Here is a 27,504-nt window from a genome sequence, read left to right as displayed (position 1 = left end):
GCTTGTCAAGCATGTCATCCCAGGCAGACAGACACTGGATCCCCTTTGAATGACACCAGACATTAAGCCAATTGTTAAAGCTGATCATCTTGTCTCTATATTGTGGCATCATTCTTGGTGAAGGAAGGATACTGCTCAGGGTTAGGGTCATACCTGCCTGGGCTACATAATCAGAGAGCTCCTCTATGTCTTTTTCATGTAGTCCAGGGAGGTACGTCTCAGGTCGTTCACACCAGCATGGACAATGACTGTGTCATATTTGTACTTGCCATGGAGTGACCCGAGTGCTTGTGTTATGTGGCGGATTCTAGCGCCCGATAGGCAGCTTACTGTGACCCTCTCCTTGTTCAGCCTGGTGAGTGGGACGTCAGTGTGTCTGACTATGGAGTCACCTATGACAAGTATGTTTGGTGTTGTATTTGGCCTTAAGGGCTGTGACTGCTTTGCACACTGCTTTTGTGGTTTATGCGTTGGTGTCTTGAGGTAGCAGTTGTTTGGGTGTCTGCTTTGGAGGCCTCTGCTGTTTAGGTAAATTTTTACTCAGAGCCTCCGAGTATGTCTTTGTGTGTTTATGTGTTTGATTCAGTGGAGTGGTAGCATTATGTGAGGCTGGTTTTGTGGTGTGTGTAGTTGCCTTCTCCTCCTGTCTGGTCTTGCCAGTCCTGAGTTGAGAGAGCTCAGCCTCCAGTTTGGCTAAATAGCTGCATCTCGCAAGTATTTGTGTTATGTGGGAGGAGGAGAGGGTTGTCTGTGTACATGAGGCAGTTATAACATTGCCTCAAGATTCCCAGATTCACCAGCTGGACCGGAGAGGAGATTGACAACTGACCTTTGGACATGCTAGAATAATATTGGGAAATCCTTAATTGAAAACAAGGGCCAGTGGGGAGTGAGGGTGTAGTGCTTTTAATTTTTAGTGCTGACTTATATAATTGCTTTAGTGAGCAAGTGCCAGGTAACTTGAGTGCAATGAGTTACAAGTAACTAAATGCAAAAATGACAAACAGTAACTTTCTTTCAAGTGAAACAAGGAAATAAGTACAGTAAGCAATGCAGATATCACTAGTGATCCACAGAAGCGCTGAGAAGTTGCGTATTAGGTGGAATTAGCTTCCAGGGAAATAACAAGCAAACAAACAACAAGCATATAAACAAAGCTAGATTCAGTAGGCCTGGATCTAGTCTATGCTAGAGCAAACAAGGTGAACCAATTTCAGTAAGATACAGTTCAAATATTCAGGCACTATAAACCTTTAACCAGAAAATTCCCAGCTCAGAAGGGCAGAGTCCAGCCTCTTCTCCCACAAGAGTGCAGACCACGAACCTTCTTAATGTAAAATAACTGGCCTGAAGCCCAAGTGCCTAAACCAGAACTAATACACTTGGACACTGGGCTCTCAATCAGCAGTTCCCAACTTAGAAGGATGAAAGCTACCTGTCCTGCCACCACAGTGCTTGCCACAAACCTTCCTAATGTAAAACAACTGTTCTGAAGCCCAAGTGCTTAATCCAAAAGACTTGAATGATAGCTACACTTTAATCAAGTTACAACCAAGCAGTAATAAATACCATTGAATACTTTAGAGAATGTCTGGATTAGTGCTCAAGTTACACAAACAAAGCTAGATCCAGCAGGCCCGAATCCAGTCTATGCCACAGCAAACAAGGCGCACCAACTTCAGTAAGGAACAGTTCAGATATGCATGCACTATAAGCCTTTAACCAGAAATTCCCAGCTCAGAAGGGCAGAGTCCAGCCTCTCCTCCCACAAGAGTGCAGACCACGAACCCTCTTAATGTAAAATAACTGGCTTGAAAGCCCAAGTGCTTAAACCAGAATTAATACACTTATAGAATAACAGACACTGAGCCCTCAATCAGCAGTTCTCAACCTAGAAGGATGTAAGCTACCTGTTCTGCCACAACAGTGCAGACCACAAACCCTCTCAGTGCAAAACAACTAACTGGTCCGAAGCCCAAGTGTTTAAACCAAAAGGCTTAGAATGAGTTACACCAAGCAGTAATAAATACAATTGAGTATTTTAAGATGATGCAAAAGTAAAAAGAAGTAGGTAAAAACACAAGTACAGTAAAAGCAGATGAAATTTTTTTTGGGTCATCAATAAATCACTTATTTTGTACTTTTCCTTTATATTTATCTTCGTATCTTCTAAGTTTTTCCACATCTGCTGAAATTTTTAGTTTATTTGAGATACAGCATGAGAGACCCTGGTCTGTTCTAATACTGTGCATTGCTTACATCACATCCATCTTTCTTACAATTTTTGTTGATCTGTTCCCTCTTCTATAGTCTTCTAACAGTGACACTTCTTGTCTTAACTGCTTTATAGTTTTCTCTATTCAATATTTCCATGATGGTATTCAATTTCTCTCCTTTTTCCTTTGTCTCACTACCATGTAATCTTGAAGTACAACTTTATCAGCTACTAATTTAGCTGCACAGTAGTATATCCTGTTTACCTCTGTTATAGCGCATGGATCTCTATGAACAGTCCTAATTACTATGTTCATTTGTTTTATCAGATTTCTTACATTTTGGGTTTTATTAAACTTCTGCAGTCTTTCATTGATCTTCATATATCTGTCTAAGCCTATTAAAATCAAGCACCTCTTCTCTTAGCTCATTTTCTTCCAAACTGAGGGCACATCCCTTGTTTTCCAATTCATGTGGACATTCTATAGAAGGTTCTGTAGCATCTTCCTGTGGAACATTCTGTTCAATTTCATCCTGTGCCATCAGTTGCTCTGTGATATGGGAACTCACTAGCCTATCACTCCTCAACATTAACTGCATCAGAGTTTCCTGTTCCTTCCCTTGCTGTTGAGCTTCAAGTGAACATTTATACTGGCTTCATGTGGAAGGCACACACACACCTACATACACACACGTCTCTCTCTACATAAATATATTATATGCACAAACAAGATATACATACCTGTAAGAGTACTATGGCATAGTAATACCCACATATGTACTGCAGCACTCCATGTCATACAGCATAACACATATGCATACCTGTATGAGTACCATGGCATAATATTCATCAGCTCAATGCATCACCTTAAAAAGATTTGTACACATACAGTTATTTAGTCATCAAAAGTTTGTAAAACCCCGAACAGTCCTGTGGATGACTGCATTGCAAAAGTTCACACCATAATCATTGACAGGAACAGTGGCTGTCAGTGGTACAACAAAAAAGTCTCAGTACCTCGTAAATGGTAAATGGTGGTATACATTCACTGTATTGTATATCTGCACAAGATATGATGACTATCCAAATACATTTTATATATATATATATATATATATATATATATATATATATATATATATATACATATATATATATATATATAAACTAAATCCCTTAGGACAAAACATTGTAATTGACAAATATGCCCTCAGGCAACATATATACTATAACGTCTTTATTGGGAATACATACTATAACTTCTTTATTGGGATAACCTTTTGATTTTGCTCTTACTATATTACAGCTGCACAGGCTGCCAGTAACACACATGCACTTCACCTACTATAGATCAGAAACAAACTCACATATGTTGAGGCTCTTAAATACAATATACCCAAACCTCAAAGGTCTCCCAGCTGCTGTCCGCAGCAACCTCACAAACACTCTACAGGACACATACAACCACATCTCACAAAGTCTTAACCTCTAAGCCCTGAATGCAAAGTACCACAGAACCCAATATAGTGGTCATTGAAGACTATTATGAGACACAATGATGCTCCACTTACCAGGGTGAGTGAGGAGACAGTCAGGTCAGTTGCCTCTCTAGGGCAAGCATCTGCCAGAGAACACATGCACTCAGGACACTGACTCACAAGTACCAATACGACTCTGTTGTAATCCATGTAAGCATTAATGTTCGGAGACGTACCTCCTTAGACTATATGAAGAAAGGCACAATACAGCTTTCAGAATATGTCTCCCAGGCAGGTATGAGCCTATCACTGAGCAACATTTTACTTTCTCCATGGATGATGCCACAATATAAACAGAAGGTGATTTACAACTGGCTTAGTTACTGGTGCCTATCTAAAGGAGATCCAATATTCACCGGCTTGGTGGCCATAATCGCCACACTGCTTTGTGTAGTAGTCTGCACCTGTCCTCACTAGGCTTTCAGATATTGGCCAAAACATTACCCACTCCTATAGTGCCTTATTATAGGCAATGACAACCTGATAAACCTTCCAATGTAGTACATTCTACTTAATATAAACTAAACGTGTTACTGCTCAATGCTAGGAGTCTCAACAAGAAGGCCTGCTCCTTGTAAGTGCTGTTCATCCTTGAGAGTGTTGACATCTGTGCAGTTATGGAAACATGGTTTAAAGCCCGTGAAGCACCCTGGCAGTGCAAGGCTGTAATGCCTTCCACATATTTAGACTACTCGCATAAGAAGGGATAAGAGGTGGAGGTGTATCAATTTACATAAAACATAAGCACACCTCAAGAGTAGTCAAACAACATTATATGCTATGTTCTTACTAGCTATAGGGCCCCATTTATGACTCAGGATAACCATACTGTGTACCTCACTGTACTCAGTCACCATTCAGACCAAAGCCATATTTATGGTTGATTTCAACTATCACACCCACAACCACTAACATGCAGGCTCAAAGACTCCTATATTTTGTCAATGCAAATACCCTGAACAATTACTCTGCACAAATATCCTGGATCAGGTATGCACAAATATGACAGAATGTTGCACCCCCAACCCTGTATAATGTCCTCACTGGTCAAATCAAATCACAAAGCAGTCACCATTGAAAAATAATGCCCGAACTCCCAAACCCCAGAACCTTTAAGATCTTTTCCAAGGCCAGCTACCTCATATTAAGCAATGGCATAGCTAAATTTCACCCCCCTCAACTCAGAGAACACCGCAGCCTATGTGAAAGTGTTTATGGAAACATTGTTCAAGCATGTGAATAACTGTAATGAAACAGCAGTACCAAACCAAAATCAACTTAAAACAAACTCCAAAAATAAGCCCCCTTGGGGGACCCCAGTATAAACAGATTGTATAACAAAAAAGAAAGAAAATCCAGTTCAAAATAGGAAGGATTACACCCAAGAGGCAAATAATTCCCTCATCAGTTTCAACAAACAACTCAGGAGACTAAATGTTCACCAAAGCTGGCTTTGAGGCAAAATAGCCTCACAGACTAAGGATAAAAATAAAGTATTTTTCAATTATATATGAAACCTTAACAACACCCAACAGTGTGCTGAACTGCTAGTAAATGGAACTCCCTTTACCAAACCGGAGGATATAGCAGACTTAATGGCCAATAAATTTAGCTCCAATTTACCCCCCATCACCCCCAGTTACCCCCCCCAGGAAATATCCTTTACCATTCTTCCCTCAACTACCACTAAATAAGAGGTCCTCATTATACCTTGGAAAGCTAAAAACACTGCTACAGTTGGTCCTGATAATATCTCTGGATGCCTCTGAAATAGCTTGAAATACGACTTCTCAGGCCCACTAGAATCTCTATTCGACCACAGCCTGCAGACAGACTTCATCACTAGGAAATGGAGGACTACAGTAGTCATCACTCCACAAATGGTACAGACCCAGGGGCCTGTACACCCAGAAGTTTGACTAGTCTTATATGCAAGGCCATAGAAAGAATTACCGTGGATCTAATAAACAAAGGCACAGGAAACCTTCAAACACTGGACCCATCCCCAGTATGGTTTCATAAAGGGCAGGTCATGCTTACTAAACTTGATGGATTTCTTTGAGAAGGTCACTAGAGTCATGATGTGGCAAAATGGTGCATACTGCCTACCTCAACCTGGCAAATGCATTTCACACAATACTACACTCGGGTATTATAGACAAACTACTCACAAATTTAGGCAATAATTCCTTAGGTCATCTGATGGACAGCCAAATGTCTCACAGTTAGAACAGATAAATTTAGGGTGGTGGAATCCACCTCTGAGTGTCTCACAGGGATTGGTATTGGGACCTCTCCCGTTCAGAATTTGCTTCTGTGAAGTCAAGGCAAATGTACAGGGCCTTTGGCTGACCAAAACTGCTCACAACTGCGAGTTGGGTGAAATCATTGAATCTCCCAAAGATATAGATATCCTATAGGAGGGTCTAACACTAAAACACCTGGTGCCAAAGCCATGGCCTAAAACTCAATGCAAAAAAAATGCATAATTATACCCTTTGGGAAAACAACCACCCTTGCAAATTACAACACTGATAGCACTCCCCTATGAGTAATCACAGTGGTGAGGGACTTGGGAACTCAGGCTGACAGTAACCTGAACTTTGATCATCATGTGCCCTTGATGGTGAGAATCCTTCTACATAGCACAACTTACAAACAAGGGCATGGCATTCAGATCTAAGAAGATCACAGTCTCACAGTACCCAGCCCTCATTAGACCAATAATAGAGTACAATGCACCCTTCAGCACAGACCTGACCAGGCATTTAGCAACAGCTGGAGTGATGACACAGACTATACAGGGAGTAAATAAATATCCTATGTGGCTCTCCACAAAGGCATATACCAAAGCCATTCTAGTCCTTAGGCATTGATATTTGGGAAAATTGGGTCATGAATGGATAAGCTTAAAAGGATACTAATCTTTTTTGTGCATGCCTGCAAAACATACTGTGCTCATCCACAAAGTATAAGCTTCAACACACGCTACATTGGCTGACCTTACAACATCAATGCACTCTTTCTATGTGTGTGACATAATGGAACTGCTTGTACATCTATGTTTAAGCATGCTTATAAAGTATGAAAGACATCCAGAACTATACAGTTTCTAGCAATGCGTACAAATTATCAGCTATATACATAGTTTTCCAATACTTAAATCATAAATTATTATAATGGTAAAATATGTATTTGTTGATTTACAAGTCAAGAATGCACAACTTGCTGACTGCAACTCTGAATATAGTTTTGCTTGAAGTGGTCTCATGAGTAAAACTCCATAAAAACATGGCTTCCAACTTCAAAAAGATTAGAAGGAAAGGTGCAAGAGGTTTCCTGCTTCATGGGGGGTGGGGTTGTTAGTGGGTTTGCCCTCACAGAAAAACACATCTTTCAGTGCTTCGTGCCATTTAGTTGAATTACTTCAATGAAACAGCACTCCTGGAAATTGTGAGAAGTATAAATCCAATTACATTTAACAAGCTGCTATACACAATTACACAGGCAACCATTTAAAAATTAACAAGGAGACTGAATGGCTGAAAATATGGACTTACATATACAAAGTCCGAGAAGTTGGGTTCGAGTCTCACAAGGGATAATTGGCTAGGCTTAAAATGGCTCGCAAGGGCAGTTACCTAATACTAATCTATGAACCTATGAAGACTACTTCTTGGAATATTCCCTTTTCTCCATGGTACGGTGGTCTCAGAGTTGGCATATATAAGTTGGGGGGAGGGCTTGCCGCCACATTGTGCAAAACAAAAGTTTAAAAGAGAACAGTGATGTTCAAGATTCTCTCCTCTCCAGGATTTTTGATCTTTTTTTTGATGTGATGGCACTCGGCATTCAGACTGCCGATATTTTGATAGGGAGACAATTATACATCTGTTTTACATAGTACATTATACTGTTAAGACACAGTAATATATACAAGTGAATAAGGTACAAATATTTTTACATATGTACTTCCTTACAGTTGTTATTAATATACACATAAACTTATATACATAGAGGCAGATGTGACCTAGGTGTATTCACTGCATCTAGGCTTGACAAGGCAGCAGCAAATAAAATGCTGGGGGACACATACTAGAAGAACCATATAACTCATGCTCTTATAGGCCATGGTCAGTCTCCTCCTTAAGTTCAGTGTGATATTCTGGAGGACACACAGCTGCTAAAAGAAGTCAAAAAAAGTCACCAGAAGGGTATATGGGATGGAGTGGAAGGGGTGTGGTATGAGGCTAGAGATGGGACTGTCCTCACCAGGATCAGATGGAACAAGGGGGCATAATTCTGGTTCAAAATGCCTTGCTGGAGAAATGTGAAGGGTTAGGGCAAAGAGCACAGGTTGCAGACCACAAAGACAAAATCTTGAGATCTGCATAAGTACTTATTAATGAAAAAGACTGTGGAGTGATGCAATGAGCTACCAGAATGAGTAATAGACAGGAAATCCACATTTGTTTCAAGAGGGCATGTCACAAGTAAGGAAGAGAAAAGAGGTGGGATGGAGAGGACCTTGAATGACAGCCTACCTGTTCTTCTCTTCTCATAAATTGCTTCTTTTGTAATAAAAACTAATGTAATATTACTTATGCAGTATATAAATACAATGGCTCCTTCTTAATAGCACATAAACATTTGTACAGGCAAGCGTTTTCTGGTCTGGAGATGCTTTATACAAGTACAACTCAAAGGGAACAAGAACAACTAGGCTGTGTGTCTAGATGATGTTAATGCAAGAACATTTACTCCTGTAAAGAATATGCTGTTTTTGTTCAAACTTTGAAATTTGATAAAATGTTGTACTCTTAATCCTGGGCACTAGTTTCCAGTCTTTAAGGGTAACAGTGGAGGTGTTGTCAGCAGCAATTTCCTTTATTTTGGTAATATGTCGAAGCAGCTACTCTGCACCTGCAGGTCCTATGAAGTCTACATTCAGTGTCCATTTCAGTCAGATATCTGTAAGGCTTCTTTAAGATGCTGAAGGCAGTTCTTAGTTGTAACTCTGCACATCTCATTCTGCTTCCAACTGTCTAGTCCCAATATTTTTAAAGACCTTATTAAATCAGCACTAGGCAAACATACATTAAAAACAAACCATATTACATTTTTTTTAATTTACATACACTATACATCACAAATCTTTCCTTTCCTTATAACTATCATCAATCAAATACACAAGTGGCTGAATTCCCTTCCTTTCAACCTCATTCCTCCTCCTGAACATTATTCTGCATGTATTGTTCCCACAATTTCCACTTAATGCTATGTAACTTGCTCCTTTCCTTTTCAAATGACCCTCTTCCAGTTTTTTATCTCTTATAATATTTCATTCTTCAAATAATGTTGTTTTAGACTGATTTCCATTTTCTATTAAATGCTTTTTTGGCAGCCAACATAATTAAACTTAATAAGGCCTTACTATGTTTAGGCAATTCAGATCATGTTCTTAGCTCAGAATAATCATTTCCTTAGTTACAACCATTTGTTCACCCAATATTTTAAAATCTGTCAACTCATTACACTCCCAAAACATATGTTCCCAGTTACCTCCCCCAAGTCACACTTCAGAAATGTATTATCTACCTGAGGAAAAAACTCTTTAGAAGTCTGCTTGGGGAATAAAATACCTATGCAAATACTTCCAGAGATCTTAAACCTTCTGGATTTTGTTGCATACTTCAAAGCCATACATATGTTCTCCCATTGGTCTCTTGCAATGTTTTTTCTAATCTTTCTTTCCAATCTTTTCTAACCTCCTCCGATTGATTCTTATAGTTACTGTGCAATATTTTATATGCACTACTAATTATCTCTAACAGCAGCTTCAGTTCTAGATTCAAACTTACGAATTCCCTACCCCTTTCTCTTTGCCTATACTCTGAGATCATCTCCTGAAAAAAAAAGTCAGTCTAGCCTGCAGTCCAAATGTCTTCTTGGCCTTATCTGATAGTTTCCCTCTCTAGTTATTTGCTCCCATTTCCTTGGCTCCTTTGCCAGTTTTCTCCAGTAAATTCCATCCCCCTCTTGCCCATTTCCTGTAACTCTACTTGCAGTCAACTCTACTGGCCAAATCTCCTTTCTACATTCTTGTGTAGGCTTAGTTCTTAGAATAATTTCTGCTACTTTAGGAAGATAATATTTTGTACAGTTGTTTTCCCCTCCTTTAGGATCTGCATCCAAAATCCCACCCTCTGTTTCTTGAAGTTCCCCCCGCTTCATCATCATCTCTTTCTATTTTGAATTATATCCTTCTGCTTGTGTTATGTATACAAGCCTTAACTGTGTAACTCCTAAAAATCAGGTAATCCTAAACCACTTTATTCTAGTGGAAGAATCAACTTATCCCACTCAACTTTTGCCCTCTTCCCCTCCCAGATAAATTCCTTTAACTATACTAATTCCGATCTGCAACTTCTCTGGTTGATAAAAACATGTCTGACATATATAAAACTGAAGGGACTAAAAACCTTTTTAACTGCTTGTATCTTACTATCCATATCCATAAATAAGAGCTTCCAGATTCTTAGGTTTTGCACTACTGTTTGTTTAGTGTCTTCCCACATATCCTTAGCTGCCATAACACAAGTCATTTTAATCCAGACTCCTAAATACTTCATCTTATTGCGTACCCATAAATATGGGTATTGCTGAACCAATTCATGTAAGACTACATAATTTGCGTCTATAGCTTTTATTTTTCATTAGTTTTATATCCCAAAAAGACTTGAAACTGTCTCAAAACATTCCACAACACAGAGATGTTCTTTTCCGGGATTTATCAGGCACAAAATGATATCAGCAAGTACATCCAACTTTTCCTGATTACCATATCAATTATATCCTTACATTTTTGAGTCCCTAATTTTCTTTGCCAAAGGCTAAAAATAAAGGGGGGAAAAAGGGCACCCCTGCAGGATTACTCTGTTCAAAACAGCTTATCAGGGAGGAACCATGTCACTTTAATTCTTGCCTTCAATACTTCACATATCCTAATTAACCTTATTATTATAATTAGGGACTGCAAATGCTTCCATTGCCCTGCACATTAAATCCCAGCCTGCTCTACTGAATGCTTTCTCTGCATAAAGACCCACTACCAGCAGCAGTATTTTCTTACATTCTGCTTCTCTGGATCATTATTGTTCTATTAATGTCAAATATTTGAGTCCCTTACAGAAAACCACTTTTGATCCACATCTATCAATTTTGGCAACACTTTTACCGTTCTTTTAACTACTGTAGAAATAAACACTTTATAACCATGGTTTAAAATTGAAATGGGTCTGTATGAAGCTGGATTTGATGGGTCTTTTTGTTTTTAGGTAATATAGCCACCACAGCTTTCTTTCAAGTTGTTGGTGCTTCCCCTCCTTTTATAACAATGATAAATAAAATCTTCCATATCTTTCATTTTCTATCATCCTAACTTCCAAACCTCCACAGGAATGCCATCTGTTCCCGGAAACTTTCCTGAAGATTGACTATACACTACAGTTTTTCATCTCCTCCTAATTATGCTCTTTCTTTATTTTCATATCTCTCTGCTTTACACAAATATTCATAAAATTTCTAAAATAGCCAGCTATTTTTCCTGTTATAAGCTCCCCAGGTTTGGCGACAACCCTTTTTACTTTCTGCTGCCTAAATTGTGCTAAAAAAATTTGCACAATGGAGATATCAGAAATAGTTGCTTAACAGCAATCTTTCTAAACTTATACACGTTATCCAGATATTCCCTTATTTTCTCTTTAGCACTACACATCTGTATCTCTTCTTGTTCTGTGAGATTCTCCTTAGTTTGCAATACTTGAGCAATTGTCAGTCTCTCTAAATAACTCCTATTACATTTTAACCATTTCTCTCTCTCTCTCTCTCTCTTATTTCTACTCTGTTTTAAAACTCTGTTTTCATTTTATCCCACTCACTAGCTACCCCATTCAGTGAAATTTATACCTTCCCTAACACAAATTTTCACTATCCATTCCTTAAATTCCTTCCTTTTTAAGACAGGTGGGAAAGTGTCAGTGCCTCATTCTTACTTCATTACCCTGCATTTTTAATCAGCATACATTATGAAATAGTTATTGGATGTATCACGAAGCTTTCAATTAAATGCACATGTTCCTGTGAAATATAATGTCTATCTAGTCTATTCCAGCTATTGTACCTTGGGGAATAATAAGCAAATTCTCTCCGAACTCCTACTGCTGAATTAACATCTTCCATACCAAATATTTTCATAATTTCTTCAGAAATCTACACTCTTCTGTTCTGTTTTCCCTTCTAGATCCCCGGATATATCCTTCTGATTGCAAATCAGGTTCCAGTCTCAACTACAAGTAATATTCCCTGCTGAAAGATGATTACTTCTCCCAATTTTTTAAAACTCCATAGTAGCAGGTTTTGGTGGAATATAAAGACATGCCAGCATGATCCTCCTCACTTGCATGCAGCCCCTTACTATCACAAATCTACCATTATTAGCTTTTCCCCCCTCTTCTATTACTATTGGAGTCCCCCTGGCAACTAGTACGATCACTCCCCTTTTCCTTTGTCCTTGGTATTCTGGTGAATCCATCCATCCTGAAATCCTTTCCTTGTCAAATTCACATGCTCATTTTTTTTCCAAATGAAACTCCTGCAGCATTGTGATTTGCACTCTGAATTTCTTAATGTACTTGCTTCTTTTTGTCTATACCCGTAAAGCCATTTATGTTCCAAGATAATATGCGTAGAGTAGCCATTATGATAAAAAGCTGTCCCCACCACTTATACATGTCAATTTTATGAATGTGTATTTCCAACTTTTGCATTATAAGCACACACTACAGTTTGCTAGGCTATTTATGCAGTTGTTTCTTCTCATCTCCTTTTGAAGCTATGTCACATTGTTCAAGTCTTTTTGTTTTAAAGAAAGCCCTAAGACAAAAAAAAAACTAAACAAAATTTCAAAACATCCCCAGCAAGTATTAACTTAGAACAAACACACAAAGCTACGTACATCTTCAAAATATTAAGTTTAATCATCCACATAGGAACAACTGCCCCTAATCAATAAATCTATTTTTCATTGAACTGCTTGCCATTGTACCTTTAAAATTTTGCATTTCCCTCAGTAAAGACTGCTCAAAACTCTCAAGATGAATTGCTTGCACCTGCACATAGCTCATTTCCACGCAAAAGTAGTCAGCAAGGATTTTTTAAAATTTTCAGTCAGAACAGAACGTACAGCTGCCTTCAGCTACAGACGTCTTGACTCTTGACTCCCAATGTACTTTTACTAATGAAAAAAAAAAAAAACAAGCTAATCTTTGCATATTTAAGAAACGTGGCATTTTTCATAGCTTTCATTACTTTGTCTTATTTTTCTAGCCTACTTGCTTATAAAAAAGGAAAATTTAATTCTACAAATAATATAATCAATACAGTTTTACACCTTGCCTCAGCAACCCAAGATTACAGCATATTAACATTAAACTTGCTTTTGTCCAGCCTTTCTTCTCATTATATTGTAAAGCCTAGGTTTTTTCCAACTAAAAGTACTTGCTTACTTTAATATCTTTAAGGCATACAGCAGTCAATGAAGATACTCCCCTGCATTTAAATACCACTAACTACACAATACACAAAACTGCTTTACAATGTATAACATGCAATTTATATCAAAATGTTTTATACAAATACTAATGACAAACATTGTTTTTACTTACAGTTACCTTTTTTCCTTTTAGTGTCCTTCTAAACATTAATGGCAGTGTGGTATATACTTTACAGACCACCCACAAGTCACCAAAGGTCCATTTTTTACACCAGCATTTTCTTGCAAAACCATATTTCACAAAAGTGATTGATGCTTTACAGTCTCCCATTAATTCAGTAATGTTAGTGTTGCTGGTCTTACTACATCTCCTCACACCAGACTCTGGTTCAAGTTTAAGGTACTCCAGACTCTTCTAGACAACTCCTCTGCATTTTTTCTGTCCCTTAAGCATTTTCGCTTGGAACATCAGATAAGGTTTCATTGGCAAAGTCTCTCTATGAGCTTTACTGTCAGAAGAATTAGAAACAGAGCCCTTCTCTTTGCTTGCTCACTTTTGGTTGCATAAACGTTTTTTTATTTCCTCCTTAGCCTGTTCTGCATTAGAAATGCCTCTGATCTTCCAGGAAAGATATTCTGATGACAGCTGGATACAGCAGAGTTAATCTCACAACTGCCTCTTGATTAGATTGCTGGGATAAATTTGCTTCTCTTCTACCTAGTGTACAGAGATTAATCATTTTCCACAACCCCTTTGCTACCTGCAGTTTTTAATACTTTTCCATTTCTGTCATGGTTTTGTAAAGATCAACTCTTTCTGCTGGTATGATTGCATTTTTACTTATACAGGTCTTGGCTGCTTTCTCATGGCCAGGTTTGGAACATACACCCAATGTGCCCATTCAATGAACAAATCCTACTGTGGAATACCAGTCCAGTTACTTATTTCTGCCTTCATAAAATTAATAAGGTCTGTTCCTTCAAGTTGACTACTGTTGGCTAACCTAAAATCAAATGTGACACCAGCTGGGTGGGCTCTAATCCTGTCAAAATTGGTACTAAGGCTGGGGCCAATAAGGAAGACAAGGTAAAAGACATAAAATACTCACGTATCAGGAAAAGAGAGTCTGAGTTACAGGCACAGATGAGCCCATTTCAGACAGCCTCCATTATCTTTCCATACTTTTAAAACAACAGTCAGAGAGAGATTACAGCGAGAAGAAACAGATCTCATGGACCAAAATGACTTGACATTGGAAGGCCTATGAGAAGTAAACCTACCTAACTTTACCTCCAAGAGAGAAGACAAAGTATCCTGCATAGATAGCTTAGGTTTGTCTCTGTCCAGAACTAGGAGTTTAGGGACCAGAGAAGTACTACATGAAGATTCACCATCCACCTGTATGGACTTCCTAACAGGGTAAGAATCTCTAGAAGAATGAGACTTATCCAAATTTGTTTTGTACCAAGTCCTACATACTTAGAGATAGTATTTTGGAGCTCTGAGACTGCTTTGAAGGCTGAGAGGGAGAGGGCTTACAATTCCTTAAAGTCTAGTTTGTGTTTTCTTTTCTCTAATTTCTTTTAGCCCTTACAAATAATATAGTCAGTCTGTAAATGTAGGAATCCTAAACATACCACACAGAGAACATGCTTGTCCTGGGATGGTATTTTGTAACTATTTATCATATTTTTTAAATCACGAAGAATGTTCCATACTGAAGTTCAAAGCACCTAATACTAAGCATCAGTAACAGGAATAAAAATATGACCATGCATTTAAAATGTCCTCTAAGTCTATGATATAAGCTTTCCCCTTACAATCAGAAGTCGGTCATTAATGTCCTTTGAAGCTAGTCTTAATTTCATATTGGTGAAAATACCAACATGGGATTTCACCATCAAATTTCCTGAAGGTTAGTATGCCGTAAATTTGGCAATTAAGCCCATGAACCTATTTAAATAGTTTTGCCTTCTTCCCCTACTTTTAATTTGTTTTAATTCAGTACAGCTCACATATGCACAGTTATTTAAAGCATTTACAAGTAGAAGAAAGCTCCATAAATGTATGGGAAAGCATAGAGATGATTAGTGCAGCTAAAGAATGACTCAGAAGGGGGAAATAAAGCACTACATGTAATCTGGTTTGCCTCACAGCCCATGATAGTAATAGCCCCTGGAAGCTCTGACTGGCTAGAAAGGGCTGCTTGGTGATATGCAGCTTTCCTCTAAAGGGAGCTCCCTTTTGATTGTTTCCCTATTTATCTTCTTCCTACAAGTGTACTCGATTCCAGGATTTTGTTCAGAGACTCAGTGCAGCTTAAGATCTCAGAGTGATCTTATTTCTCCTTCTATGGATTTGGTCTCAGGCACTTGTAGAAACATTTATTCAGACCTTGCTCTCTAACAGGGATTCAATTTCCAGGCTGGTCTGTACCCATACAAAACTCTTCAGCTTTGAAAAAGGTCTTCTATGACAGATGAAGAAAGCCAAAAGCTTAGATTTTCTGTTGCTCTGGATTTAAAGGTTTGTCTCCTTTCCCTTCTCTCTGTTGCTTCTGGTTGGCCTCCTCTCCACTCCCTGTCTATATTTCTCCCAATACAATAAGGTGGTCAGAATGACAAAAGTGGTCTTTCCTAGGAAATACAGAAGATTATTAAACAAATGTTCAAGAAATTAGGCAAAAGTGTTAGTGAATGTAAATGTGTGAAGTTGTTTTCTGAATATTGAAAACACTCAATCAGTAAGGTTTGGTAAACAAAACACAACAAATTAGAGCAGAGAGATGCAGCTCTAATGAATCAATAGCCCTTCAATTTTAGGAAGTTGGGTCCATTTACCTGCAATATTTGGCTTTTAACTGCAAAGATGATGGCTAAGGCGATGCAGCAGCCCATTTCCAGGTTACATTGTCAGAAGAATGCTTTAGGTAGTCATCCTTTCCTCTTTCTTGTATGAACATTCAAGGTAGAAGTGACTGGTGCAAGAAGACAAACATTTGCCAACACGTTGGTATAATCTACCATTAATGCCTTATAAAGGACACCAGCACAATCATGTATCAGTGTCGGGTTAACACTATCAAGTTTAAAATAATGTTATTTTACTGGTCTCCATCCCATATTTTCCAGGCTGATGGAGCAAACCAGATACATGCACATTTCATTAGGTTTACTCAAAATCACTGCTGCGACACTCATGTGCTTTTTACCCATTTTCTTGTTTTTCACCTGTGCCTGAAATTAACAAAGAATGAAAATATAATACATGTGTATAACCTCAACTGACATTTGTATGCTTGTACAACTTAAAGGAAAGTTACACCACAGTTATTTTAAAATTACTGTTCAGTTATACTTGCTGCCGCTTTTCACCTATATGTTCTCTTCCCACTCCTCCAAAAGGCAATTTTTATGAAAGTTATACACAAATGTACAATGTAAAAATGATTCTCCACCTGATCACCATTGTTGTTTCTTGTTCAAAAGGTAAGAATGCAAAAAAAAAAAAACTGAAGCCTTAGTCAACAGTTCAATACTATGACCATTACATCCTTATCAAAAGATTAACTTACTGGCAATTAAAATTTCCTTCTGAAACGTAGATGGGAAAAGTCAACAGAATAAATCAAAACTACTACTGAAGATCTCACTGTGTTACACACAGACAATACGCATACAGACGCACAGAGACCCTCAGAGACCCCCCCACACACTGTGTGTGTGTGTGTGTGTGTGTGTGTGTGTGTGTGCGTGTGTGTACACATTATATATATATATATATATATATATATATATATACTTCACATTACCAAAACACCAAACCACTGACTTTCAAAATACTGAGACCACAAATCTAAAACTACACAATACCGACACCTAAAAATGCTGACTTTCAAAATAATGACTCAAAAGTTACAAAGTTACATGTTATTCCCTACACCACAAGAGAACTAAAACAAAACAGCAAAACTGTACAATGCCGTTCACTACTAAACAACACACTCTCCAAATCACAACATGAACCCTAATGTAAACAACTATTAATGCATTAACAAATAAATCCTAATTATCAACACAGCTTCTAAACCTCACACAATATCTACAACTATCTCCGAACCTTTATTTTCTAAACTGAAACATCCAAAAGCTAACAACGTGGGGGGCTGCACTCCCCCCAACTAAATATACCAACTCTGAGATTGCACTACAGTGGGGAAAAGGTGAAATACCTTTTGGTTACTGGATTGTTCCGTACACACTGCCACAATTGCCAATTACAAAACATTCGCCATATTCTTTTAAATCACAGAACTTTAAAGAGACATACCTATATTTCCAAAGCCTTACGTAATACTTCTTGCACTCTTGCTGGCAATCCATACATCAGAGTTTTCAGTTTTCTCACACTCGGCATTATGAAGATTCGGAATTCTGTACTTTTGCGATTCTGGTCTCGGTATTTTGAAAGTCAGTCTTCTGGTATTTCGGTAATGTCAAGTAGACCCATATCTATATATCACACACACACACACACACACACACACACACACACACACACACACACACACACACCTTGAAATATAAATTAAAAATGTGAATCCTGGTGAAAATGATTAGACTCACCTTTCCTACAGGACACACATAAAACGCAGCTTGCAGCCCAATCCAGCACAAGAATAGTAAAAAAGTTATAGGGTTCCAAAGTTCACCCAGCTCAGGAAGTGGTGGTGGAAAGTTGAAAACACTTGCCTCCTTCGTACCACATGATATAATCAGATAAAATACTGTACTGGGCAAAAGGAATGGGAGAATTACAGCACCTGCAAGAATAAAAGGAAAGCAATACTCTTATGTTTTGTAAAAATTGAAAGGATATATTTAAATGCAGATTATTCATTAGTACATTAAAAGTAATCAACACTGTCTGTGATGCCTATAAATATCTGTGAAGTGAACAAACAGCATATTTCTTTGTGACTAGATAGCATATATAAGATGTATGTGATACAGTAGCCATCTGCAAATAAATGAAAAAAATATTTAGGCTGAAACTGATACCTTTATGCAATAAAAATAGCATAAGACAGGTGCTGCACCCCAAGTGTACCATCCTTTAGATGAGATGTTAAAATGAATTGGTGGTGGCGGCTTGGATAGTTGTAAAAGATCCCATGGCACTTATCAAAAACAAAAAGAGTATGGGTTGTTTTATAATACAAATACAAACTCCCCTTGCATTCTATTTACATTAAAATACTGAATTTATTGTAAATAGTGTAAATCTTTATATTTTTTCATTCTATGCCCCCACCTTTTCTCCAACACACCAGGATTCTTATAGTTATTATACAGCAATTCATCATGTCATCTTTTCCACAACACCCATGCTATTACTATCAATATCCTACATTGTTTTCTTTCTCCTCTTCACGGTATTATAACCATGGTTATATTTTGAAAACCTTCCCACTTAATTTTATTTTTCAAAACAAAAAATCTCTCTTTATTAAATGCCTAAACAATAACACTTTGTTACAACCATTTTTCTGTCCCCCATTGCTTCAAATTTCATACTACTAATTGCTGGCTGCTTATCCATTAATAAATCTACATAAAAAAATCTCCAGCCTCATAAAAATAATCTTTACCTTCTATTTTTATTGTTTAACCACATCCTAGTGATCCTTCCATGGACATATTACATAACATTTCTCCTTAGCAAATTATACAATCCCTTTCCATATTTAACTTCATCAACTTTACATATCATCATCTTCTCCCCTTTTACTTTTCTTTTCTCCATATTTCCATATTGCACATACAATATTTTCCCTATGACTGTGCTTTCCTTCTCCTATATATTTTTAATACCCCAAAAGGTGTATAGCCATTAAAAAATATACAAGTGGATTTTTTTTTAACTGAAAGCTCCTCCTTCTTTCACATTACATACAATTTGCCATCTAACTGGACTGAGTCTGGATCCCCAGATAAACTAAGTTTTCCCATTTTTCCATGAAACATACATACGCATAAATATCCCAACTTTCCCTACACAGAGACACACCTTTTTCTAAAGGATAAAATAAATGTTTTCCACCAATAAATGTCTTTATTTCTTCTTTCCAGAACTTCTCTCATTTTTTTATTACCAGACCCACTTCTCAATATGCTTACATAATTTCTAGTAAAATATATCCCATTAATATTATCATTTCACCAACCCGTTTGATCTATTTAACTTTGTTCAGCTTTACTTAATACCCTTACCATCCTTGCCACAATTTCCCTCATCCACTACTATATTTTTTGTTATAATAACTAAATCATCTGCATATGAAAGAGACAGGTATTATTACACTTCCATTTCCCATCCTGTTTCTCTCATTTCACTAATGTAAATTTGTTATTATTGCATTAATTACCAGCACAAATACATACATACTCAGGTAACCATTTGCCCCCTTTCAATATTTCTTTCCTAACCAACCATTTTCCATAACCTTATCCATAGAAAAAACACCACAAAAAACACACTGTCTTTTCTTACGTTGCGTTATTTTCTATAACCTTCATCAAAAACATTTCATAACACCAATGCTTTCACTTTTCTCCAACCCCATAATCCACTACAGTGTCCCACATGGCTACATGACTTTCTGAGTCAAATGATTTTGCTACATCACAAACAACTAATCTTAGATCTTTTTTTCTCCCTTAAAATAGCATCTATTACTTATTTTAGTACTAACATTTCATTCAGTTTGTCCTTTACCCCACAAACCCCTTCCTCTCTAACATTTTCATATATTTTATAATCGGTATTTCACAATGTTATGGGCCTCCACTTCTTATTTTTATTATCTTTCTTCCATATAAATGTAACCATCCCAGCAGCTACTTTTTTATTTTCTTCTATCCCTTCCTCTAACCTTCAATATTTTCAAATATATTTTCTCCCCCATAAATTCAACCCATCCAAGCTTGCTGTTGATTCTTCCTTCCCTTCATTTACAATCTCTTCCAATTTTATTTTTTAATTCAGTCCAGGGTTTTTTTTCCCCTCATTAACATTTTGCTCTATTTGAAAAACGTTTCACATTCCCCTTTTAACTTCTTTTTTATACACTGTTTCTATACTTTCAACTTCTTCCTTCGAATATAAGGTTTCTATATTTTTCTACTATCCCTATAATTACTTTGTTTACATTTTACTACATCATTCTCACTTACCAAAGTGTACCCAGGGGTGAGAGACTGCTGACTGGAGCGGATTTCAATGGGCATGTTGGTGAAGGGAATAGAGAGGATGAGGAAGTGATAGGTAGGGATGGTGTTAAGGAGAGGAATACAGAAGGTCAGATAGTAGTGGATTTTGCAAAAAGGATGGACATGGCTGTGGTTAATACGTATTTTAAGAACAGGGAGGAGCATAGAGTGACATACAAGAGTGAAGGAAGATGCACACAGGAGGATTATATCCTATGCAGGAGGGCCAGTCTGAAGGAAATTGGAAAAGTACAGTTGTGTACACTTACCATAAATGTAGATGTTCGAGTGTATTCACTGTTGCAGTCATTACATTTGGGTAATCTGCTGGCAGGTTGCTCTCAGTCGGCCTGATTAACAAAGACTTGGGTCCTGCATCGGTTGCTGTCCCTTCTTCCATGACATCAGGTCGTCAGGGGTATAAAACATGCAGCCAACGCCATTACATCAGTTTTTCTTGCCCCAGATGTCAGATGCCCCTAATGGGGAGCAAAATATATCTATAATAAAAAACACAAAAATATACCCCAAAACAAAAGCAAATACACCAAAAAGGCTTTTAAGCATAATAAAAGAAAGAAGAGGTATAGTAAAAGAAAAACAGGGGGCTGGAGGGAGGGTAACCAGGACTGCAACAGTGAATACACTCGAACATCTACATTTATGGTAAGTGTACACAACTGTACTATGTTCATCGTGTTTCACTGTTGCAGTCATTACATTTGGGTAGATTCCCAAAGCTAAGGTTGAGAGGATGGCTTTATACAGCATTAGGACCAACTATAAGGTCATGCAAAACAGCAGTGGCAAAGCCAGCTCTGGATTTAGAGAAAAGTGGTAAGTGATAATGCTTGGTGAAAGTATGAACTGAACTCCAGGTAGCAGCTTCTAGAGTATCCCTGGTAGGAACACCTCTGAGAAAGGCTGCTGAAGTAGATGTAGCCCTGGTGGAATGAGATCTGATCCCCTGGGGGATAGGTTTTCCATGGTGCTTATAACAGAAATTAATACAATGGCTTATCCATTTAGAAATGGTTTGCTTTGAAATAGCCTTCCCCTCTGCCCCTGCAGCAAATGCTACCAGCAGTTGTTCAGATTTTCTTCGAGATTTAGTCCTGTCCAAGTAGAATCTAAGTTGTCTATGTACATCCAATGAATGCAGAATCTGCTCTCCCTTGTTCTGTGGATTGGGAAAGAAAGTTGGCAAATGAATGGACTGATTAAGAGCCACACTGGATTCCACCTTGGGCATGAATGATGGATTGGTCCTGAGTGACGCCCTGTCCGCACGAAAGATGATGAAAGGCTCCACTGCCATAAGGGCCTATAATTCAGATATCCTTCTAGCTGAAGTGATTGCTAAAACGAAGGCTGTTTTCCAGGAAATAAATTTTAAGTCTGCAGTTGCAGCTGGCTCTAAAGGAGGTAGAGTGAGTTTCACCAATACAAAGTTAAGGTCCCAGGCAGGGGTTGGAGCTCTCCTGGGTGGTCTCAAGTTTTTGTCCCCTCTGAGATACTGCTTTAGAAGAGGATGAGAGAAGAGGGGGGGTCTGTATTGTAATGAGCTGAAATGGCTGAGGCATGGAGTTTTATGGAAGAAAAAAAGACAGGCCCTTATGAAGCATCTCAGTTAAGCAAAATCTGAGGTAAATTGGGCACTGCTGTGCTTATCCCTTGAGATTGATTCCAGGCACAGAATATTTTCCATTTGTCAGCATAAGATTTTCTAGTACTAGGTCCTCTCGCCTCCAAAATGACATCCATCACAGGTTTGCTAAGGGATGCTAAGGGTAAATTTAAGTGATTAGCCAAGCTGCAAGATTCAATGTTTGGAGCTGTGGGGGCAGAATTTGGTTCTCCTGCTGAGACAGTAAGGAAGGTGTCTGAGGCAGGTGCCACAGAGAAATGTGTGACACACTGCGCAGGAGTGGGTACCAGTGTTGGCAAGACCAGTCTGGAGCAATCAAAATAATTTTTGGTTTGTCCTGTTTGAATTTTAGTAGAACTTTGGAGAGCAAAGGCAGAGGGGGGAAAGGCATAGACCGATAGGTTTTTCCAGCTGAAGGACAGAGCATCCACTTTCCAGGCTTTTTTGTGATGAGTTCTTGTGCAAAATTTGTCCAACTGGTAGTTCTGGGGTGAGGCAAAAAGATCCATGTCTGAGCTCCCCCATTTGCGTGTCAACATGTTGAAAATCCGTGGTTCCAGTTTCCATTCGTGAGGGTCCATGAGATTTCTGCTTAGTTCATCTGTCAGAACATTCTGCTTTCCTGGCAGGAATTGAGCTTGTAGTTGTACTTGGTAGCTCAAGGCCGTGTTCCACAATGCCATGGCTAGTCTGCAGAGGGGGTAGGAATGTGTACCCCCCTGCTTATGTACCACATAACTGTGGTGTTGTCCATCTTTATCAGTAATTGTCCTGGATGAAGGTAGTCCTTGAAGGCTGTCAGTGAATTCTGTAAAGCTAGCATTAATTTTTGATTGATATGAAGGTGCATTTGATTTGGGTTCCATTTGCCCTGAATGCACTTCCCTGCCAGATGAGCCCCCCATGCATAGTCTGATGCATCTGTAGTTAGGGTTTGGGCAGCAGGGGGTGGTGTGAATGGCAGTCCCTTGTTTTGGTGGCAGGCCTCTGCCCACCATAGGAACTCTAGGCGCAGGTAAGGTATGATAGGAATCATTGTTTCCAGGCTGTGGCAATGTTGACTCCATAAACTTTTTAAGTACCACTGAAGTTTCCTCATATGCAATCTTGCATATGGAATTAGAAGAATGCATGAGGCCATGAACCAAAAGGCTTGCAGTATTTACCTTGCAGATAGCAGGGTTTTGTGGCCACCTGTTTGAAGTAAGTCATCAAATGAATTTGCTTTTCTGGCGTAAGGAAAGCCATCTGGGCAGTTGTATTCAAGCTTGCACCCAGGAATGTCATTTTTTGAGAGGGTACCAGTTGAGATTTCTTTTTGTTTATGGTGTACCCTAGACAGGTTAGAAGTCTTTTTACAAACGCCAGACGTTTTAGAAGAATGGCCTGGTTTTCTGCCTGAATTAGACAATCGTCCAGGTATGGATACATTTGAATATTTCTTTGCCTGCAAAATGCAATTAATGGAGCCAGGCACTTTGTGAATACCCTGGGCGCAGTACACAAGCCAAAGGGCAGTGCAAAGAACTGATAATGCATGCAGCCTGCTGTGAAGCGTAGGAATCTTCTGCAAGATTCCCCGATTGGGAAATGCAGGTAAGCCTCTTTTAAGTTGAGAGTTGCCAACCAGGCATCCTTGCCTAGCATAGAAAGTAACTGGTGAAGAGTCAGCATCTTGAATTTTGGAATGTCCAGAAAGGTGTTTAGAGTAGACAGGTCCAGAATTGGACGCTATGATTTGTCTTTTCTGGGTACCAGGAAAAGTCTGGAATAGAAACTTTGTCCCTTTTCCACTTCTGATACTAGTTGAATAGCCCCCATGTTTAAGAGGGAAAGTACTCATTTCTGAGCCTCTGCCCACTGATTTGGGGGCAGCTCTGGCCACCCGTCTGGAGTTGGCAGCGTGTGGAAATGAAATCTGTATCCCTGGGACACTACATTTAAAACCCATTTGTCCTGGGTTATAAGTTGCCTGTTTTTTGAATGAAGAGCCAGTTTTTCCCTCAAAGGGGCGGCTAAGAGGTAAGTGCTTGGTAATTTCAAAGGGAAGTCATTGAGACTGTTTACCATAGGGTGGGTGTGTTGTTGTTTCCAGATATGGAAGTGGAAACACCCCATTGCTTAGTTCTGAAAGTCCCTTGTGACTGAAACCTGGTGGTTTTGGAATGTCTGGGTCTGGCCGTAATGGCTCTGGAAGGAGCTGGAAAGGACCAGTTCTTAGTAGGCCAATGCCTACTAAATCTAGGAGGTTGCACTTGTAAGAAATCTTTCACAGTTTGCATAGATTTAGCTTTATCTTCCATCTTTTTTTTAGAACTTCTTCAGCCTTATTGCCAAATAAGCGGTCCTGCTGTAAAGGAGCATCCAAAAGCTTTGCTTTAACATAATCAGGTAGAGATTGCTCCTTAAGCCAAGCATGCCTTCTAAGCATAGACCCAGTAACAGCAGCTCTACATGAGGCCACTAAGGAATCAAAACCACATTGCAAAGTAGGTTTGCCAACTTGTTCAGCTGAATGCAAAACATCCTGCAAATCTTTATTCTCCACACAGTCAGAAATCAACATCATTTTCTGTTTAAGCAGTCCCATGATATGCTGTTGATATTTTAGCATATGGAATTGACAGTTTAAAGCCCTGATTGCCAAGGTTGCAGAAGTATAAACCTTTTTACTCCATCTATCCAGCGCCTTGGAGTCTCTATCAGAAGGGGTAGGATTTTTAGCAGTAGAAGCCTTAATGCCCTTGGGCCCCTGAGAAATGGTTTCAGGGTCCACAACAGGATTTTTGAAAAGGAATTTATGAGACTCAGGAACCATGCAGTATCTATCTTGTTTGCTAGGGGCCGGAGGAAAGGAATCAGGGGCCATACTGGATTCCTTAAACACATCATCAACAATATCTAGTACAAGAGGTATAGCCAAAGGCCTATGCTGAGGAAGAAGAAGGAAATCCCTAAGCCTCTTTTTGGATTCAGAGACATTCTGACTTTCCCAGTGGGAATGCTCCCTTAAGGTATGTAAAGTGTCCCCAAAAGAGAAATCCTCAGGCGGAGAAGCAGAGGGAATGGAATCCTCTGCATCAGAGTCCTCATAAGTAGGTATAGACAAATCCAGATCATTAGAAGAGTCAGAAGAAACAGTGTCCTGTTCAGAAGATTCATAGTCAAATTCAATCCTAGGCCTCTTGGGGGGGGGGGGGGGTGACTACCCCTGATTAGAGTAATTAAATCTTCGGCCATTTTGATAATTTATTTTTTAGGCATAGGGGCCTGAACATGTGGCCTGGGCATCATTTTTTTAGACATAGATCGAGATTTAGGCCTTAGCACTGAAGTTGGAGTTTAATATGCAAGTCTGTAGGCCTGAATACACCCTCAGAAGCCGGTGCCTGCTCAGCGGCTCTGGACCCATCCAAGGTAGAGACATCTGCGGGTTCCTTAGGTGAAGCATCTTGTGGCATACCGGACTCCGAATGGGTCTCAGTAGAGGCCTGCGAATCAGAAGTAGCAGGTATCAGGGGCTGCAAAAGTACCTCACTGAGTACCGGCGAACTGGCGACTGGCTTAGGAGAAGCGTCATCGGCAGTTTTGGACCTCATCGGCCTGTCTCTGACTTTTTCTTTGCATTTTTTTGGTATTCTGGTAGTCGGATGGCTAACCAATGTCATTTCTGGATAATTAAACCGAGAAATGAAATATTTTGAAGCAAAAATGTACCAATGACGGATAGTGTGCTGATTAAATAAAGCACAAAACCGACAGCAAGGTTCGTCATGGTCAGAGCCTAGGCAAGGAATACAGTACAAATGAAAATCCTTATGAGGTATTTGCTTCCCACAAGTAATACAATTAACTTTTACTGACATCGGTAAGGAGCAAGAAAAAGTTTCCCCAATGGGGTACTTAGCTTTAAGTTGAAGACTTTGGTTCTGAAACTCGAAAACTAAAATTTCAGGAGTCGGCCGACCGGCACTTGCGAACTGCTTCTGCTTCGGGCACCACGCGGCAAGAAAGACTGATGTAATGGCATCGGCTGCATGTTTTATACCCCTGATGACCTGACGTCATGGAAGAAGGGACAGCAACCGATGCAAGACACAAGACTTTGTTAATCAGGCTGACTAAGGGCAACCTGCCAGCAGATTACCCAAATGTAATGACTGCAATAGTGAAACACGATGAACATCTGTAAAGTGGTGACAGGGGAAAGTGTAGTTAGGATGGTGGTCTGTAGGATGATGGTGATCAAGAAGAGGAGGAGGAGAGTGAGGTCAGTGCATCAAATGGTGGAAGCTGAAAAAGAATGATTGTGAGGTGGAGTTCAGGGAAAAGTTAAGAAAGGCACTGGGTGGCAGTGAAGAGTTACTGAGTAGCTGGGTAACTACAGCAGAGCTCATAAGGGAGACAGCTGTTTGAAAGGTGCTAGGTGGGACATCTGGACAGAGGAAGGAGGACAAAGAGACATGGTAGTGGAACAAGGAAGTACGGGAGAGTATACAGAGAAAGAGGCTGGAGAAGATGAAGTGGGATTTTCAGAGAGAAATGAAGAAAGTAGACAGGAGTACAAGGAGATGAGGCATATGGTGAAGAGAAAGGTGGTGAAGGCTAAGGATGAGGCGTATGGAGAGTTGTATGAAAGGTTGGACACCAAGGAGGGCGAAAAGGACCTGTACAGATTGGCTAGACAGAGGAACCAAGCTGGGAAAGATGTGCAGCAGATAAGGGTGATAAAGGATAATGATGGAAACGTACTTACAAGAGAGGAGAGTGTGTTGAGCAGATGGAATGAGTACTTTGAGGGGCTGATGAATGAAGATAATGAGAGAGAAAGAAGGTTGGATGATGTGGGGATAGTGAATCATGAAGTGAAATGGATTAGCAAGGAGGAAGTAAGGATAGCTATGAAGAGGATGAAGAATAGAAAGGCTGTTGGTCCAGATGAAATACCTGTGGAAGCATGGAGGTGTTTAGGAGAGATGGCAGTGGATGTTTTTAACCAAATTGTTTAATGAAATCTTGGAAAGTGACAGGATGCCTGAACAGTGGAGAAGAAGTGTTTTGTACCGATTTTTAAGACTAAGGGTGATGTGCAGAGCTGTAGTAACTACAGGAGGGATAAAATTGATCAGTCACAGCATGAAGTTATGGGAAGGAGTAGTCAAAGCTAGGTTAAGAAGGGAGGTGATGATTAGTGACCGGCAGTATGATTTCATGCAGGGAAAGAGCACTACAGATGCAATGTTTGCTCTGAGAGTGTTGATGAAGAAGTATAGAGAAG

The 27,504-nt window shown here is 39.1% G+C and overlaps 1 protein-coding gene across 2 annotated transcripts in view; it reads right to left on the bottom strand.

Annotated features, from left to right (window-relative positions):
* Positions 1 to 27,504, bottom strand: part of TM7SF2 (transmembrane 7 superfamily member 2) — a 435,806-nt gene that overhangs the window by 369,869 nt on the left and 38,433 nt on the right. For both annotated transcript variants that reach the window (XM_044075830.1, XM_044075831.1), the window contains exon 3: positions 17,933 to 18,129. In XM_044075830.1, the coding sequence (XP_043931765.1) occupies positions 17,933 to 18,129 (197 nt within the window). The remainder of the gene's footprint in view (positions 1 to 17,932; positions 18,130 to 27,504) is intronic.

The sequence above is a fragment of the Protopterus annectens genome, chromosome 6.part1 (assembly GCF_019279795.1).
Source record: "Protopterus annectens isolate FY-2018-M chromosome 6.part1, PAN1.0, whole genome shotgun sequence".
Classification (NCBI taxonomy): Eukaryota; Metazoa; Chordata; order Ceratodontiformes; family Protopteridae; genus Protopterus; species Protopterus annectens.
The sequence above is the reverse complement of the archived record's forward strand: the minus strand, read 5'-3'. Positions and strand labels throughout refer to the sequence as shown.